The sequence below is a fragment of the Malassezia sympodialis genome, genomic scaffold (assembly GCF_000349305.1).
Source record: "Malassezia sympodialis ATCC 42132 genomic scaffold, msy_sf_1, whole genome shotgun sequence".
Taxonomy (NCBI): domain Eukaryota; kingdom Fungi; phylum Basidiomycota; class Malasseziomycetes; order Malasseziales; family Malasseziaceae; genus Malassezia; species Malassezia sympodialis.
The window spans coordinates 250,231-268,882 of NW_017387799.1; the positions used below are offsets into that span (position 1 = coordinate 250,231).

General features: G+C 59.5%; 5 protein-coding genes and 1 pseudogene across 6 annotated transcripts; 2 read left to right on the forward strand and 4 right to left on the reverse strand.

The window, feature by feature from the left end:
* Nucleotides 1-435: 435 nt before the first annotated feature.
* MSY001_0104 (uncharacterized protein) lies at nt 436-2,595 on the forward strand (the record flags this gene model as incomplete). The annotated part of the gene is made up of 2 exons (XM_018886404.1): nt 436-1,492; nt 1,658-2,595. 2 exons carry the CDS (start codon nt 436-438, stop codon nt 2,593-2,595), a joined length of 1,995 nt encoding a protein of 664 aa, XP_018738750.1.
* A 138-nt stretch (nt 2,596-2,733) lies between these two features.
* Nucleotides 2,734-4,529, reverse strand: MSY001_0105 (annotated as a pseudogene). Its single transcript has 2 exons — nt 4,424-4,529; nt 2,734-4,280 (listed from the first exon to the last, which is right to left on the reverse strand). Coding segments are annotated over exons 1-2 (1,653 nt in total).
* Nucleotides 4,530-7,580: 3,051 nt separating this feature from the next.
* MSY001_0106 (uncharacterized protein) lies at nt 7,581-8,186 on the forward strand (the record flags this gene model as incomplete). Its single annotated transcript, XM_018886415.1, has 3 exons — nt 7,581-7,647; nt 7,674-8,129; nt 8,155-8,186. 3 exons carry the CDS (start codon nt 7,581-7,583, stop codon nt 8,184-8,186), a joined length of 555 nt encoding a protein of 184 aa, XP_018738751.1.
* A 238-nt stretch (nt 8,187-8,424) lies between these two features.
* MSY001_0107 (uncharacterized protein) lies at nt 8,425-9,025 on the reverse strand (the record flags this gene model as incomplete). Its single annotated transcript, XM_018883110.1, has 2 exons — nt 8,425-8,851; nt 9,018-9,025. 2 exons carry the CDS (start codon nt 9,023-9,025, stop codon nt 8,425-8,427), a joined length of 435 nt encoding a protein of 144 aa, XP_018738752.1.
* A 1,665-nt stretch (nt 9,026-10,690) lies between these two features.
* PKC1 (Protein kinase C-like protein) lies at nt 10,691-12,263 on the reverse strand (the record flags this gene model as incomplete). Its single annotated transcript, XM_018883121.1, is given in 2 exon segments — nt 10,691-10,704; nt 10,715-12,263. The coding sequence occupies 2 exon segments, from the start codon at nt 12,261-12,263 to the stop codon at nt 10,691-10,693; spliced, it is 1,563 nt and encodes a 520-aa protein (XP_018738753.1).
* Nucleotides 12,264-13,310: 1,047 nt separating this feature from the next.
* Nucleotides 13,311-18,509, reverse strand: MSY001_0109 (uncharacterized protein; the record flags this gene model as incomplete). The annotated part of the gene is made up of 1 exon (XM_018883132.1): nt 13,311-18,509. The coding sequence occupies one exon, from the start codon at nt 18,507-18,509 to the stop codon at nt 13,311-13,313; it is 5,199 nt and encodes a 1,732-aa protein (XP_018738754.1).
* Between the last annotated feature and the right edge of the window lie 143 nt (nt 18,510-18,652).

Sequence of the window (18,652 nt, forward strand, 5' to 3'; positions counted from 1 at the left end):
ATTGTCAAGCTGCCGGCGCGCAAAGCAGCGTCACAGGCACAGGATGCCGGCACGGAGTCTAATTCTACGGATGATAATAATATAATGGAGTATTCAACTGCTACGCCGATGGCCTTGCCCGTCGCAACGCCGCTTATGACCGACGCGTCTCCTTCTCATACGGACGCGAATGTCCACGAAGAGCCTTCATCAGCCAAGAAGGACCCCAGTCCGGCAGATGCAAATAAATCTGTATTGGATGTTCTTCTTGCTCCGTCTGTATTAAAACATCGCTATGTGCGCGGGGTGGACAAATCAAACATCGTCGAACGTCCAGAGCGCATCCGTGCTGTTCTGTTGGGTTTGGCCGGTGCGCACGGCATCAGCGAAAAAATATCGGGCGGATCTATGCGCCACGATAACAGCGACCTTGTTTCCATGTTATCGTCAATGACCATGGATGAAAGTGAGAGTGCTGTGCGTGTGATGAAAGCAACCCGCACGCTGAGCCTTGACGCGCCAGAGGCGGCCCTTGTGGATGTCCATGGTTACGCCGGTGAGCCTGCTGTTTATTCCCTTAGTACTGAATATGCGCAGGGCGACGAGAGCGAGGCAGGACCATCCTCGCATCTTGCGCGTGCCTCGTCGTTGGCGGCCAAAGCACCGCACGAGGCGCCAGGCACACTTCCTCGCAAGATACCTAGTGCGTCTTTGGACCTCTCGGACGCCACGTCCAGCGATGGTGAAGGCGATGATCGAGTGCACCTTTGCGAGATACCCGAAAACTTGCCGCAGGGTGACTTGTACCTGTGTGGCCCACACACGGCTGGCGCCCAGGATACCAGTGATGGCGGCTCTCGTGAAGCGATTTGTCATGCTCTGGGTGCCTGTGTAGAAGCTGTGGACCGTGTGGTGGCTGGGGCGAAGGCCGCTTGCCCCGTGCATTGGTCCGAGCAGGTGCAACCGTCGCCTGTTAGTCTGGATGACGTGCCTGTGACACGGCCCGTACCACACCAGCCGGCCAAACGAGCCTTTGTTTTATCACGCCCGCCAGGTCACCATTGTAGTGGGGCTGAGCCGTCCGGCTTCTGCTGGGTTAACAATGCTGTGGTCGCAGCGGCGCACGCCTACCGTGCTCATAAGATCGATCGAATTTTGGTGTTGGATATTGACTTGCACCATGGTAATGGCACACAAGCCCTGGTGTGGCGCATGAATGCCGATGCCGCAGAAGCTGACCAGCGACGGCAAGCCAAGCTCTCGTCTACATTGCGGCAGGCCAGCAAAGGTTCGACGCCTGCTACACGGAGTGCGGCCAAGGCGGCCGAGGCGGCTCGCACACCCTACCAGCAGCTGCTACACGAAGAGTCACTTGTGGGTCCTCGTGCACAGCGCTTGTTCTATGGGAGCCTGCATGACATTGAAAGTTACCCTTGTGAAAATGGCGATATGGACCTGATTCGCAACGCTAGTGTATGTCTCGCTGGTGCGCATGGTCAATGGATTTGGAATGGTACGTAACTTGGATCCTGTGCCTCTAGGATGTCGTCCGCTAGGACGACCTAGTAAAAGGTCTGAGGGAGCTTTCCGGCACCCCACGACGACTTGCAACAGATATCTGAGCAATCCAGCGCATTGAGCAGGACTAACCGAACAGTGCATCTTGACACCCACAAAGACGACGCGGAGTTTGAGCAACTCTATCGGAGCAAGTACTCAAAATTGTTCGAGCAGGCGCGCCGCTTTGTGCGTGACACTAAGGCGCTCCCTGAACGTACATTGGTGTTGATCTCTTGCGGCTTTGATGCGTGCACGTATGAATACCCCGGTATGCAGCGCCATGGAAAGCATGTGCCGCCCCAATTTTATGCAATGTTTGCGCGTGACGCCGTGGCACTAGCAAATGAATGCTCAGATGGCAAGATTATTAGTATGCTTGAAGGCGGATACTCAGACCGTGCCCTGATCAGCGGTGCGCTCGCGCACATTGGCGGATTGGCGGATATGCCGTGGGCTGCTAGTAGCTGGTCCCGAGCGCAAGCCCCATGGAGCCTTGAGAATGTGGCAATGCTTGAAAAGATGGCGAAGCGAGTCGTGCTGTCAACAGGAGACAAGTCGATTACAGCTAGTGTCGGCCGTCGGCGGCCTGCGCCGTCCGCTGCGTGGCTTGTGCGCGCCTCAAAACACTTCGCGTCTTACCAGCGTGCGTGTGGGATCGCAGCTCGCCCGCTCGAGTCGACTAGTCAGCCATCCACGCCCCGGAAGGCGGCATTGCGTGGCTTGGACCTCGATCTGGCAACACCCTCCCACAGCACGGCCGGTGGGCACCAGTTGCGAGATCGCAGCGTACGGCGGACACGCTCGCATGCGAGTCTGTGGACTGACGGGACCCCGTCTCGCACCCGCGCACGGCCGCGCGCACCGCTGGAGCCTACGCCAAGCCTGCCATGGACACCGCGGAAACAGGCAGATCCATCAATTCTCGTGCCAGGGGCTTTGCCTGTGGAGAGCGCTGGTCCTGCCACGCCAATGCAGCCAGGACCTTCGCAGGATGACACATCAAATACGCTCATGGATTTGCTGGGGCGCCTGCAATTACAGGAGCCTTCGAAATAAGTAGTTCCTATCTATTTTTTACGTGCGGATGATTTTTTCATTCGGCGCTTCTTTTCAGCCTTGGGCATCTTGGTCTTGCGACGCTCGCGGTTTTCGGCCTTTACTTGTTTTTTATGGGACTGCGTCAGTAAAATGACATACCTTGCGTTCCTCCTTCGCCTTGGCCTTGGCAGCCTCGGGTGTGAGTGAGTCAGAAGTGGGCTCGTCGCTGTCACCATCACTGTCTTCGCTGCCGCCGCCACTGGACTCGCCAGTGTCACTGCCCGTGTCTGACGCAGACTCCATACCCTCGACAGAGCTGGAGGGTGGTGCTGCCATTGCTGGGCTCGCGCTGTCTTCGTACACTTCATCAAGACCGGTGACGCCAGAGTAGATTAAACTGCTCACATTCCCTGAGCGTAGCAGCTGCGAATCACGCTCCGGGTCGTAAATTTCGTCCAATGTACGTGGTAAGTAGCTCTGACGGAACACGGCATCTTCTGCCTCATTGTTGCGAGCCTCGTCAAGCTGCTCGACGAGACGGCCCACGAGTGAAGGGGCTGCCTCTGTCGTTCCATCAGGTTCTGCCGCGTCGTCGACAGACAAGCGCGCAAGCTCGGTCATGAGAGATGCCTCCGTCTCATCCTGATCACCCGCCTGGTGGAATTCTAAGACCGCCTCGTTAATCTGTTCATCTGCATGTTCCAGCTTCTCGAGGCCTGCCACGCCACCACCGCGTGATCGCGCGGCCTCCTTCACAATAAACTGGAATGTTTTGCGCAGGCCGAGGGTGCGGACACCATACTTGGCAAAGTAAGCGTCGATATGAGCAATGTCCGCCCGCAAAAAATCAAAGGCATGAGGATGGTCATGCTCCACCGACTGAGACACATCAATGATCCACAGGTGACCCTCATGCAACAAGATATTGTATTCGCTCAAGTCCGCATGCACTAAACGGCAGCGATGATACATCAAGCGAACCGTTGCAAGCAATTCATGGTACAAACGCATCCAGTCATCAGCCGAAATCAGTGCCTCGGCATCCTTTAGGCGCGGACTGGCCCATCCATGACTATCACCCAAAAACTCCATCACTAGGACATGGTCGCGCAGTTCGATGGGGTCAGGTGCACGTAGTCCCGCGTGGACAAGACGCTTGAGATTGCGCATCTCCTTTTCCGCCCAAAGACGTACCATCTTGCGTGGGTTGTGACGTGCATAGCCATGGCGGAACCGAAACTCACCAGACACATACCGATCACGATCTTTGAATACCAGAATACTGGTCTTGTAGATTTTGATGGCGGCGCTGCGAGGCACCCCGCCTTCCTCCGCGGGAGGCATCGTTGCGTGGTATACATTCGCCTCTTTTCCCGTGCTGATGCACCCATTCACCTCGGTGATAAGTTCGCGGCGAATTAATTTGGATAGAAGGACCATGGTGCGCGGATCCAGCACCTGCTGCAACGTTGCACGGTCCGCTTTGTCCTTGCGCTTGTTCACCTCAAGTTTGTTGGTTTTCCGCGGCACACGAGCATCAATGCTGCCACCTGCTACACGTGAGGGATCATATACATCATCCACATGAATCCGCGCTGCATATTTCGAAAGAGCCGCCATCTGCGCGGCCGTCTTGCTTGCATGAGTCGCTGCATCCTCGGTCGGCGCCACCGCATCCATAGTGGCGGGAGTTTCGGATATCTCTGTAGTGGCAACACGTACTCGTGCATTGTTGATAGCTGGAAGTACTCCTCTTGATCCCCTGCCACGATTCTCTAACGCGGAAGCCATTTGTCGCGCTCGATTGTATTGCTTGGTGAAGTCTGTCTTAGTATGGCCAACGTACCACCACGGGCAAGTTCCCAGTCTGCATCATCAACAGCACCTACACGCATGATTTCCTCTTCGTCAAACTCGCTATCTGAAGCAGAGAGTACAGGACTTGAGAGCATGCCATCGCTGTCGTCTGCGCGGCTCGCCGAGGCAGCCCTTTCATCTGTCATGGTAGTGGAGGTGGACTCAAATTTTTGGGCCACATTTTGACCATTTACAGAAGACCCTCAAGAGTTATCTACTGGGACGGTTGGCGGGGCCCTCGTGGACCCCGAACCTGGCTTGTGCGAGGTCGGCGTTGCAGTGATGGCGATGAAAGGTCTGGTGACGCACCCGCTTTTGCCTCGTCACCATCCGACATAGGAGACGCTACTTTTGTTTCCATCGCTGCCTCAAACATCTTGCGGCGTTCACTGATGCTGTTGCGCTTCGCATGAACAATACCAGGCGATGGCCGGATTGCTGGGGCTGCAGTCGCCACCGCAAGGCGCGGATCGGCCTGAGACGAGTCCTCCGCCGGAGATAATGAATTTGCCTTTTCGGACTGCTTAGACTCCGCATCCTGCGGCGCATCTTCCGTACTTGCAGTTGCATGATCATTCTTAGTCGGCCGCTTGACCTCGGGTGTAGACTCAAGCGCTTTGAGCGGCGATCCTCCGTCTGAAAGTGGACGGGCTGTAGTTTCCATCTGTTTTGTTGGCGTCGTGTCTTGCGTCGCTGACGCAGTCATTGTCAGCGGCCGTATATGTGACGATCCACGCCCCGCTGGTGTGGATGCATACCGCGTCCCAATTTGCGTTACGCGGCGTTGGAGCGCCTCGGCTGGCAGGCCCAGGCCATTAAGGGAGCTGCGCTTAATGCGCTCATCCACTAGCATGGATCGATGGCGGATCAGGCCCGTCTTAAAGGGGCTCAGTGACTTCATATCTGATTCTTTGGCCTTAGCGCGCACCAAAGGCGGGAGAAGCTGCTCGTAGTGGGTCACGAGATCCTTTAACAAGACAGTAGGATATTCCGCATAGAGAGCGGAGGGAAGGGATCCACTCGGCCGCAGGATACAGCGGCCAAGCGATAGGCCCAGCTTGGTTGCATACACACTGTCAGATTCACTTGTGGGCGTGTCCTTCATCAGCTTGTACAAATGTGCCACAAACGCGTCCAGACATGCTAAGTGCAACTTTGGAAGGCGCTCCAGCACTAGCGCGAGGCCATGGAGGATGGGCTCAGTTAGCTCCTTGGCTGTACGCTCGCTTGTCCATTCGTCCACCGCCAGGCTACGCAGCCGCGCAGCCTCATAGATTTCAGCCACTTCATCCCACAACGTATAGGGAAGCAAAGGCGAATCCAGTTCCAGGAGCCAAAGTTTCACAGTGGCTGCTAGGACCTGTGCATCCACAGCATCCAGCAACTGGTCAGGTGCCGCCAGATCGGCGGCATCGGTACCAGCACATGCATTATAATGTTCCATCAGCTGATACCGCAGTTGGTGGACCGTAGGTAGCGGCACATCATAAAGCCAGATCCGGCGTTTTTCGCCACAAATCTCGTCCTCGGTCGCCTTACCACTGGGTGGCAGCCACCGCGAGCGCTCCGCGTACGAACGCTGCAGCGCTGTGAGCAACACGTGCAGTACAGGAGGCAAGGTGGGCATAGCCGACGAGACCACAGCTTGACTGCTACCGGGGTGTGACGCCTGCGCAGTCAGCGCCGCACCTTTGGCCGCACTGAGCAGGTCCATACCAAAGCCGGCTGCACTCACGCCAGATACCGTCTTGCCATCATCGTGGTAATACGGTTTGAACACCGTCGGCACAGGGCGGAAAGGTCCTGTTCGATGTGCTGTGATGAGCTGCTCGATATGCGCCCTAGGTGCCAGAGGGGGCAGTGGTGTCAGTGTCTGCGTGTCAATGACAAATCCAAGGGCATGTTGGAAGGCTCCCAGCACGCGCTGAACGGCTGTAACACGATCCATTTCCCACTTTTGAACGAGGCGGTACTCGTGAAAGAGAATCTCTTCGGCATTGGTACGCAAAGAGTCTAGCAGCTTGACACTCTCTCGGTAGGCAATTTCGGCTAGCTCTGCCTCTTTTCGTAACCGCACATGCCGTGGCTCGGCGAGGCCCGTCACGGCCGCCTTGACCTGCGCTAGCGCTTGCGAGTCATTCACCTTGCCCATAGTGAGATTCCAGTAAGATGACAGACGCGACTCCTGGCGCCGATGAGTGGCCGACTCGCCGTCCTCTTTGTTGCGAACAACAGGTTCCGCGTCCTGGCGAGGCTTGAAGCCAAACTGCTGCCGCAGCGTTTCGCGGCGCTTGAGTTTCAGTGCCTCATCTGTTCGCTTCTCTGTCTCTTGCGTCTTGTCCGTGATCTCTGTACCCTCCTGATCTGAGGACGGCGCTGAAAGCAAAGGCATTGACACGGCGCGCGACTGCTCTGATGGGTTCGACGCATCTCTTACGTAGTTGCCCTGTACATCTGATGTAGGGGCAAATCGCACATCGTCCTCTGCTTCATCCGCTTGTCGACTGCGCGCCTCATATACGCTGCGCCGCTTGGCAGTCTCTGTAGTTTGGCGCTCCATGGCAAGTAAGGCACTATCGATTTTGTGCCAACTTGCATGCACGCGTTCAGCATGAGCGTATGCCCATTTTCCAAACGGATTGAGTATGTGCGATTGGAGAAGCCGAGCTAGCCGCATGTGGTGCTCGGCCTCTTTCTGACGCATGTCGTGTGTTAGCTGTCGAATTGCGTTGGACGAAAGCGTGTCATTTGCGCGATAGCCAGGACGACTCTGATCCACCGCCGACGGAAACAGTACTTCAGACACACACGGTGTCGTGGGAGGATGAGAAAGAGCATGGATATAAGCTGCTTCCGCACCGGCCCGGTGTTGCACTAAAGCCAAAAGCGATTCATTTTCGTCTAAGCCTTCTTGCAGACGAGAGTAGAGCACGACTGCCCCCTTCCTGTACTCAGGATACGTCCAGAAAGATGACGAAAAGGTCGGCGGGTAAGTTACATCAAGATGAGCCGGTGATGTCATAGCCCATCCGTCGCCGCAGGCGGCTACAGACCCACACCCTAGACAGCTGGACGGCGATCTCGCCTGCGGCGCCACGTGGCACGTACCTAAGGTCTCGTCGCTTCCCTCCACGCGACCGACCAGCATGGCCAGCACCACGCCGAACACGTCGCTGTACGTAAAAAACATCAATTCGAAGGTCAAGAAGCCAGGTACGTGTACTTTTCTTACAAGAAAGAGCTGCGCCGGCAATTGTACTGCCTCTTTGGTAGCTACGGCAAGGTGATTGACGTCGTAGCGACGCGTGCCGATGGCATGCGTGGCCAGGCCTTTGTGGTATTCCGCGACCTGCAAAGTGCTACGTCTGCCTTGCGTGCGCTGGACGGCTTTGAGTTTTATGAAAAGCCGCTCGTTCTTGAATATGCGCGGACGCGCTCCAAGGCCACGATCGTGGCAGAGCACGGCGAGGAAGCGTTGCTGCGTCCTGACTTGCTCTTTAAGCGCGCCGATGGCACTTCTATGCGTGGACGCATCACGTACTCGAATGCACAAGGGTCGCAGGACAAGAAGCGTCCGCACGAAGATGCGCCTGTGGTGTCGAACGTGGTGCCCCCTGCTTCCGGGCCCGATTCGGACGGACGGCCGCCAAAGACGGCTCGCACCGAGCCTGAGCCTGAGGAAACTGATGACGACGGTATGTCGTGCAGCACTGACGATAGCTATGGAAATCGGCGACTCGGACAATGAGTAGATACATATACCCCTTGCAACACTAGACACAGTGACATAGCCGATAACTGTTCACATCACATACGGCCAAACTACCATGACGTTGGAAGGCTACCTAGTGTTGTAGCGAAACGCATTGTAGGCTATGCTATTTTTTTCTGCCAGGTATTCAACTAGGAAACCCGATGAGATATGGCCCAGCCAAGACACTAGTACACAGGGCAAAGAGGCCAACAGGAGTAGACGGGTCAGTCGGACCTTTACTCGTCGTCGTCCTCCTCGTCCTCATCCTCGTCTTCATCCTCATCCTCGTCGTCGTCCTCATCCTCGCGCTGGGCCTCGAGCACGGCCACAGCAATGCGGTCAAGGTCACGCATGCCATCCTGGGTGATGGAGCGACCGCCCTTCTCGCTGATCTCGAGCACACCGATCTGCTCCAGGCTCTGGAGGACCTTACGCTGGACGGCACCTGAGGCGGGGCTGTGGTGCGAAGGACGGAAACCGCGGTTCTTAGGGCCACCGTGAAGCTTGCAGAGCTTGCCCACACCGACCGACTTACGCAGGTAAACGTGGCGAGCGAGGGCCGCGGCACGGATGTAGTACCAGTCAGGGTCATAGGGGGCCTGCTCCTTGTAGGCACCCGTCTTCACAATATCGACCCACGTCGGCATCTCGAGCTTGCCTGTTCTGTTAGTCTCTGTTCAGCGCCGACGCGAGCCTGCGAGGCAGTACGTACCCGACCGCTTCAAGTGCTGGGCATAAGCGTTGATGAACTGAGCGGCGTCAACGTCGCGAACGCTGCGAGCATGTTAGTACCCTGTTCCGCAGCAATGGCGCGCTTGCACCCACGTACTTCGGCATGTTGGCTCTATGAGAAGATGAGAGCGTTGCGCACGTTGGTCCTCGAAAACGAGTTGCTTCGGCCGAGATGGGTGCCTACGTGCGAAAATCAAAACTATACTCGCGGCATGTGACTGCTATGCTTACATAATATGGGGATTGGTCCTGTGGAGTCAGTGGGGCGCACGTACCAGCTGAAGTCGCGGAACTCCGCTTGGTCTTGAGGCGAGAAGACGCTGTGCACGGGCGTGAGCATAGGTTTTTCGTTCGTAAACTGGTATTAGAGTTTTTTTTAGCGCACCTCTGTATCAAACCAGGTAGTATCACTGGCATTTTTAAGCGTTGGTAGGAATGGTGGTGGAACCCGCTTGCGCAGCAGGTCGTCCCAGTTGATATCGCGGAAGAAGGGATGGGCCTTGACTTCCTCCGCGTCGTTCGGACCTGCGCCCAGCCGGCGTGTAGGATCACGCGTAAGCAGACGCTGCAGCAGCGATACCGAGTCGCGAGGCATCTGGATCGGGTACAACGGTTCGTCCTCTAAAATTGCATCAAAGATCTCGTCCTCGTCGTCTCCGCGGAAGGGCGCCTGGCCCAGAAGCATCTCATATAACAAAATACCGAATGCCCACCAGTCGACGGCCCGGCCGTAGCGCTGCTCGAGAAGGATTTCAGGCGCCATAAACTCGGGCGTGCCACAGAAGGTCGAAGTGGTGTTTCCGTACCACATGCCCTCCTTGCACAAGCCGTAGTCGGCAATCTTGATATGACCGTCCAGGGTGAGCATAATGTTGTCGAGCTTCAGGTCACGGTAAATAATGCCATGCTTGTGGAAGTACTCCAGTGCGAGCAGCACTTCGGCCGCATAGAACTTGGCACGGTGCAGGTTAAACTGCTCGCGCTGGATATGCAGCATAAGGTCACCACCACTCACATACTCCATAACAAAGTACACACGCGTTTCAGTCTGGAAGCACGAATGCAAGCTCAGGAGGAATGGATGCTGCTCGCGGGCGGCCGTGAGGAACACGCGCTTCTCTGAGCGCGTGCTGTCAATCTCATCGTTTTCAATAATGAATTCCTTCTTGAGTACCTTGATGGCAAAGAGTTGGCCAGTGTGCTTCTCTTCTGCCAGCATAACCTTACCAAAGTTGCCTTTGCCCAAAACCGCGAGGAAATTAAAGTCATCCAGGGCCACTTTGCGGTCTGACGAGGGCGGCAGCTCTTGTACAGCGCCCGTCCGCGCTTTTTGCGGTGAGGTCGATGCACTAGTCGGTGCCACAGGGGCCGGTCCAGGCGCGAGCCTACCGGCGCTAGCTGGCGAGAGTCCTGCGGCTTCAGGGACAGGCCGCTTGGCGCTGGGCGTCACTGGTGCAGGAACAGTGCTTGGCTGCGGCGACCTTGGCGCGGTAGGCGTGGTGGGGACGCTGCCTACGGGGCTCGACCCGGACGAGGCCCAAGCGGGTCGGGACGATACATTTAGACCCTGCATGCCACCGCTTAGTGCATCGACGCTCGGCCGGCCGGCCTCCATAGCCGGGGTGCGTGGCGCACCGGGCGGTGGCTGCTGCGGCTTGATTGACAAGCGATTCTTCTTGATAGTCGCGATGTTGCTCATCATCTGGTTCGCAGTCTCCATGGACATGCCGCAAAAGTCTGGCACAAGGTGCGCACAATCGGCATGGCACGTCACGTCGCACTCGCTGCACTTACGGTTGGAGCGCCGACCAAGCGAAAGCATTGAACCGCAGTGGCAGCACCAGTTTGCACCCAGGTTCGAGAACGGCTCAAAGCGGTGGGGAATGCGGTGCTTGAGGTTCACGTCATCGTTATCAGCGCCTGTGCCACTGCGACTGACGCAGCGAATGACAACCTTTTGCGCGCACTTGCGGTGGCAAGTGTATAGACAATCTTCGCACTGTGCTCCCGAGGCATTCAGCAGTAGTTCGCCACAGAAAGCACAGCGAATCATTTGGTAGAACTGACGCGCAACGAAACGGTGACCGTTGACCTCGGACACCTCTTTCGGGCGCATACGCACGGCGCCCTGGCGTCCCAGTCCCTGCTCGACCGGGCGCTTAGGGCCGTTCTGCTTGACATAGTTCAGGCGCAAGTACAGCGCTCCGGTTGGCTCGACAGTAAACCAACCTTCTACGCCCTGGTCCGCCGCTGCGTTGGTACCAGGGGCGGCCGTATCCGGCATGTTGGGTGCCTCCATGGCAGGCGAGGGGCCTGCGCCGTCGGCACCGACCTGGCCGAACTTGATCTTGCGCAGGTGGTCCGCAATATCGCTCACGCGCAACCACACGAGGCCGACGGGCACAGGCGCAGTGGTGCCGACGCGATCGAAGAGAATCAGCTCGACCTCGCTTGTGTCTTCCATCGGCAGCTCGAAGCGCTCGCCCCACGTATCGCTGCGCGAGGCGTGAGTATGCACGCGATCCTGCTCTTCAATCTTGACAGCGACGTACGACTCGCGGGCGAGGCGCTGGCCACTAGGCATGGGTGCATGGTCCACGTCGCGTGCCGCCTCGATGGCGATGCGCAGAGTGCCCGGTTGCGGCTTGCGGGGCCGGCGATTCACGTATGGATTCTCGATCTCCTGCCCATCCTGGATGTACAGGTGCTGGTATCGACTAAGCGCCTGTTGGATCAGCACCATCTTGCTCGCTGTCTCCATGCGCTGGTGCTTGGCGTCGTCCTGGATCCGGCGGTCACCCTCCGCTTGGTACAGCTGCGCAATTTTATCATAGCCCAGCTTGTACTGTCGCTCTAGCTGCAGCTTGTACTGCAGCTGGTCCAGCTTGCGCTGTACCTTGGCGTTTGTCAGCGGCGTGTCGTAGCGCAGCAGATCGAGCGCGGTGTAAACCCTCCGTGCGGTGTCTTGTACACCATTCAGCTCCTGGTTGCGATACGCGGCGCTGCTGTCGATGGGGAACGACGGTGCGGCGTGAGCAGCACGTATCGGACTCGGCTGTGCGGCGACAAGCGACGCCTCCGAGATCGACCCGGTGCTCTTCCGGGAGACGGGGACAGAAATACCATCTGGCCCAGCTGACACTGTCTCGGACAGCGAGCCACGCCGCTGCAGCTGCGCGAGGCTCTCCTCCAGGAACGAAATCGTATGCTGCGCACTGCGGATATTAGATTCAGCCTGCCGGATCACGTCCTGATTCGGCGTTGCATGGCATAGGGACTGGAATCCCTCAATAATCCGGCGCTGCTTGGCAATACGCGACTCAAGGTCGGCGATCTTGCCCATGTTGGCGTCTTGCATTATGACGTCCCACGCTACACGCGACTTGGCCGCGGTGCTGCGTCGGATCGGTGCTTGGAGGGCTCCGCCCGGCCGCACGGTCACTCGGCCGAGATCTCCAGACCTGCATGGAGGCCCCTGCGTTCTGAGCGAGCAGCCGTCGATGTCGTATGCGACGACACGCGTGTGTGAGCGTGGATACCGGCCTCTACCGCGTGCAGGCAGATGTAGGTTTCCGCACAAATGGACCACGCGCGCGTGCTGCATCTCAGCGGCTGGGCCGCCGCGTGCGTCTCACGTACGCGTGTAGCGTGGCACTCGACCTGGGGCGCGTGCCGCTCAGCGGCACGCAGATCCACACGGGTGGCCTTGGGCGCGCCATTGAGCGCTTCTTTGCGCAGGTACGCTGCATCGCTAAGGCAGCATGCGGACGTACTAAATGTTCGCTCGTGCCAGTGCGTCCACATTGATGCGCACACGACACAATGTACGCGCTTGTGCTTACGCAGGGGATCTCGTCCTTGGCAGCGTGCCGCACCGACTTTCGTGCCCCATCTACATGTCCTGGGGCCTTGTGTGGTCATCGCGTGGCGCCCCCGTCGCAGCGCAGCTGCGAGCACCACACCTGCCTCACCGCCTCGAGCAGGTCCATTCCCAGCTCTTGCGCCGCATCCTAAACGATCTCATTGTACCCACAGCAGATCAGATGCACGGTGCGTACGGCGAACATTTGCGAACCGTCACTCCATGGCTCGAGCATATGAGCGCGAGTCTCGATACCATGTGGCGCCATGGGGTTCATGCGCCATGGGACACGACGAGCGGGACACTTTCCGCCCTTGTCCGCGCAGATGACGCCGTACACCCACCTAGCAGCTTCCCGCTTGTGTGGCCCCACACCGAGCGCAGTCCGAGCCTCATGTCGGACGATCTGCCCGTGCTTTCATCAGATGCCACTTGTATTCTATCTCCACATCGTAGCGCTCGCGAGCGCAGCTCGCCACACGATCCTAACTCCGATGGCGTAGGGGAGTCGCCATGCGCGTCGCCGCGCTAAGGCTTTTTGGGAAGGATAGGAGGTCGTGCGGAGCGAAGCCACGTGGGCTGCGCACGGCCCACAGTTGGGGGCGTCTCGGCCTCGGACGCGGTACGCGGACGCACTTTAGGCACAGTCGGCCGCTTGAGCAGCGAAGCGGACGGCACGACCTTTGGCGGCGCCTTGGGTGTGGGCGTCTGCTTGCATAGCGATGCAGACGGCGCGACCTTTGGTGGTGCCTTAAGTGCAGGCGTCTGCTTGCGTAGCGACTCGGACGGCGCGACCTTCGGCGACACGGTGGTCTCTACTCGAGGTCGTTTCGGCGCAGGCTGCATGGTTTGCTTGGGTGCAGGCGCCGCAGAGCTCTGCGGGGGGGCAGGCGCTGGATCCTGCGGAACAGGCTCAGGGCCAAGCACCGCCTTGGGACGCGCCATCTTGGCCGGGTTCGTAAACGTATGCGGCGTGACCTCTATGCAGCACTGGAGTGTGCGCGCCTCGGTGATCAGGCGGCGCCACACTGGATCATGACACAGGTGCGACGCATGGCCCAGCACAATCAAATTGCTTCGTGCACGTGTTAGGGCGACGTTCAAGCGGCGTTGATCACCCAGGAAACCCATCGTGCCGTCACTGTTGCTGCGCACGCAGCTGAGAAAGATGATATCCTTTTCTTGCCCCTGGAATCCGTCCACACTGCGAAAGTCGGCATGGTCCGCGCTCGCCCGCCCATAGCGCTGCACAAACAGCGAGCGCAGCAACTCAACCTGCGCCTTGTACATGCTGATGAACGCCACGCGGCCTGCCAGGCTCTGTCCGGCCACCTGCTGCAGCGCCTCGTACGCCTGCATCGCTGCGCGCGCCTCGGCCGTGTTCTGCAGCGAGTGGCCGCGGCCCATCGACTCGGTGCCCCGCACATCCAGGAACCGGAACGGGCCAAACAGCGGCGCAGCATGCCACGGCTGCGCTGTCGCCTCGGCCATACCCGGCCCATCCCGCAGGTGCCGCCCGTAGAAGGCCGCCGAGGGAAACTGGCTGATGCTTGGATGCATGCGGTACTGGATCGACAGCAGATGCACACGGTCCGACGCCGCCTCATACAGCCGCACAAACAACGACTGTGCATAGCCGCGGCGTTCCGCCTCGGTACTGATCACCGTCGGTGGCAGCTGCTTGGGGTCACCCACGAGAATGCACCGACGACATTCATAGCGCAGTGGAATGAGCGCACTCAGTTCGACAGCCTGCGCCGCCTCGTCAATGACGACCGTATCAAATGTGTACGCATACAGCGACTCGTGTCCTGCACTGGCCAGCGTTGCACATACAACCTCAGCGTCGTCCAGGACTTGCTTGCGCGTCAGCGAGAGCCCTGCATCTGTGCGCTGTAGTGACCGGCGCTGCCGGCTCTCAAGTGACTGCAGCTCCTCGCGCAGCTCAAGGAGGCGATCAGACAGTTCGTTCAGCTCACGCTGTCGCTCTCGCGCTTGTGCGCCAGTGATGCCTGCCGCAAGCTGCTGGCGCGCAGCTTGTACTTGCGCCTCGACACGCCGCTGCTCTGCTTGCACGTCACCGATCGGCCGCCCGGTCTCGGTGCCACGCGCGAGGGCATCCAGTGTCACGTCCTGCACACTCGGATGCACGGCGTCCTCCCGGCCCAACCGCACGAGGCGCGGCACGATCCGCTCGCCATCCACGTCGACGCCATCCTTGAGGCGAGCAACAAGCTCATCAATTGCAGCATTGCTCGGTGCACATAGTAAGATCTTGGCATCGGGCGTGCGCTTTGCACTACGCGCCGGCCGCTGCCGTACCAGGTGAGACGCTACAAGCGCACGGATTGTCTTCGTCTTACCGGTACCGGGTGGTCCCTGGATCAGCGAGAAGCCATTGGTGCGCATCGCCGCAACGACTGCTTGCGCCTGCGGCGCATTCAGCGCGTATGTGTGCGCAGCCCGTGCACGATCCGCATCGGACACCTCGGGCCGTGGCGCGACGCGCGCCTGAAGCAGGTCTTGCGCCAAAAGCAGGTCCGGCACGCTGCCGAGTGCCGCATATTCACGCCGCAGCGTCGTAAGCGTAAGTAGCTTACGGAGACGCCAACCACGCTCTGACACGTACGGCAGCGCGGACTGCACCTTGGCGTGGGCGCACCGCAGCTCCAGGTCAAGCACACGAGCGTCCGTGGCGCTGGCCCTGGCGCGGCACACGACTGCGACGGCCTCAAATGCGCGCTCAGGCAGCTCCAAGCATACGACGTCCGTGTCGCTCAGCCCAAAGCCGGTCGGCACGGTGCCCGTGGTGATCAGCTCCAACTGCACAAAGCTGTCAACGCGGCGCTGGCGCACGTAATGCACATCCACACTCGGCACTTCTTTGCGCTGCTCACAGCTCTGTTGGAACTGCGCCCAGGCCTCGAGCGAGAGCAGCGTACCAAAGCGCTCCATATATGCGTCTGCATTTGGCGCCCACGATGGAATGGAGGCAGGAAAAGGCAGGCCATCGAGACGACACGGAGGTGTTAGTGCCTGCGATCCCATGTCCCAGCGAGTAAGGCCCTCGTGTAATGGCGCCATCGAAGGAGGCGTGCGCAGGCGGCGTCGGCGCTGCTCGTCTTCGGCACGGCGCATCGTCTCTTGCAAGGCTGGATCAGTCATGGGCTGTACGCGGCGGCGCACGACGGGCGCCTTGGCCTTCGGCGGCGATGCGAGCGACGAGAGGCCACGCCGGCCGCCCTCATCCTCACTCTCGCTCTCGCTTGTCGTATCCGACTCGGGCGGTGGCGCAGGCCGCACTGGTGGCGGTCGGATGGCGCCTGTGACGCTACTCATTGCGAGCGGCGCGCGTGGCTCGTCTGGCTCAAATTCACGGCGCGGCGCATGGGGCCTGCGGGCGGCGGTACGAGTGAGCTGGAACTCGTTGCGTAGCTGCGCGAGTTTTCCGGTCGAGCTGCGCACGCGCGGCGCGCTGCGCGTGGCTGCTGCGGGCGTATGTGTCGCCTTCCGGAACGCTGACGGCGAAGGCGCCTCACGCGTGAGGTCAACCACGGGCGTGGGCGCAGGCGGGGCACGCGCAGGTCGCGCAGGGGCCCATGGAAGCGTCTGCTGTCGCAGAGGGGGTGACGGGCGCGGTGCGCTAGGGCCAGCCGGTGCCTCTGTCCGCAGGGCACGGCATTCTTCCAGGAGCAACTCCATTTGCGGTGTCGTTAGAAGGGTACGCCGCTCTTGTGCATCGGGGATCGCGAGCTGCTGCGTGAGAAAGTCGATGACCTGGGTCTGGAACGCGGGAGGCACACAGACGCCGTGCGCTTTGAGCACCTTGACGGTGCGACGCAAATAATCAAAAAGCTGCTGCAACAGCTCGCCATGATTCAGACGCAGCCACGCGACAGCCTCGTGCAACGGCGCCAAAAGCGCCGTTTGCACACCGTCTTCAAGCCCCTCGAGCTCCGTCGCACGACTGGCGAGGTCGGCACTCTGGACCATGTACGAGGCAAGCGCGGGGACATGGGCTAGATACGGCAGCATCGCCTGCCGATCGCCCGTGCGTGACCAACCAGGTACCTGCGCGAAGATTGTGGCAACGCATTGTGCAAGGCCCGTCCATAGTGCCAGCACACGAGGGCCATCAGCGAGTGTGCCCCATGGGATATAGGGTAGCAACACACCGACTGTCCTGTCGCACAGAACATGCAAAAGGTCGTCAATCAGGCGCACACCCGCCCGAGCGAGCGGCCAAGTCCACGATACGTGCTGTGTCGCCAGCAAAAAGAGCGCAATAAAGCGCTGCGTCCCATCCAGTGCTGCTGCGCGCTCTTCGAGCCACAGCGTATGTAGCATTTCAAAACGCGAATACGATGGATCAGAAAGCGTTTGCAGCAGACTCTCGATGCCTTGCATGAGCGCAGGCGCCGCACAAATACTCAGGAGCGGCGCTGCTTCTAGGCACACGGCTCGTAGGCGCGGCGCTATCGCTGCAAGGTGCGCCGTAGCCGGCGGAAGCGACTCGACTATCATGGCCATGGCCTGCCGGGTCCCAATCACTGCCTTCGTTATGCACGTTCGGAACGCCACGAATGCAGGCGCTGCCTCGTTCGCCAAAGCACGCGGTGTATGTGCCTCGACGACCGGGGCTGGGTACATGGGCGCGACGATTGTGAGCGCGCGCAAGAGATAAGCGGCCAGGTGCATCGGCGCAGTGCGTGCCTCGTCACTGCCAAGGAGAAGAGCGACATGCGTCCACAGCTGCGGCGACGTTGTCGGTGCGGACAACGTGCCATGCTCAGCGAGCGCCGCGCGGTAGAGTGACTCGTCCGCATCGGGCGCTTCATGGTCCATAAACCGCTTGCGCAGCTGCGCTACGCGTGTCGTCGTGTGGGAGAGTGCCACACACACATTCGCCGTCTTGACTGCATCGTGGGCCAACGCGAGTCCAATCAGGCGCACAAGCCGCGGATGACGTACGACAGCGCTCACGATGCGCGATGCATACACATGGAGCACGAATGATGCACTAGAATCACCCTGTGTGCACGCACGCGCACTGCGATGCTGGAGCGTGGCATCCCATGCCAAGGCGACACGCTGCTCGAGGAGCTGAGCGCCGAGTACGAGGTAGGACGTGCGCACATGCACGGGTATATGTGCACCCTGGCGCTTTTCAAGAAGGTCATGCATGAGAGTTTTTAGGCCTTCATCGTACGCGGCCGGCGAGTACGTGTGGAGTGCCTCGAGAAGGGCGCTCAACGCCTTGTAGAGAGTCGTCACTGGAACTTTATCAAGTAATGGGTGCGCGAGGAGATGCGACAGTACAGATAGTGGGGCATGACCAGTGCGCTGCCAGAATGTGGGGTCAGGGTGGGTACATAGCAGCGCGATCACTGCGTCCAGGACGTCCGGGAGAGGCGTAGAGGCGTCCTGAATAAGGCTCAGTACGACAGGTACAAGGACTGAACTAGTATCAGAGCCATTCGAGAGCAAAGAAATGCAGGCGTTCCAGGCATCACGATCGCTACTGTGCGTTCTCAAACGCATCGCAATGTGTGTGGCGTCGTGGGCGGCCGCCGACGGGGCACGAGTCACCGTGGCATCCGCGCTCATGGCGTCAGCCAGCGCAAGTGGCGGCAAATCCGCATACACATGCTGTTCGACAGCATCGAAATATGCCGCGGCGTGGCCCGCGCCGCTCACGCCGACGTGCGGCGCTGCGAGCCACACCATGACGCTGAACGCGATGCAGCGCCACGCTACGCGCCGCTGTCGCCTCCACCCTCCACTTGGCCGTTGCGTATGCCGCGATCACCGAGCGACACGGCCGCGCGTATCGCGCAGGGCGTTGAGCACAAGCAGGCCGGCAATGCTCT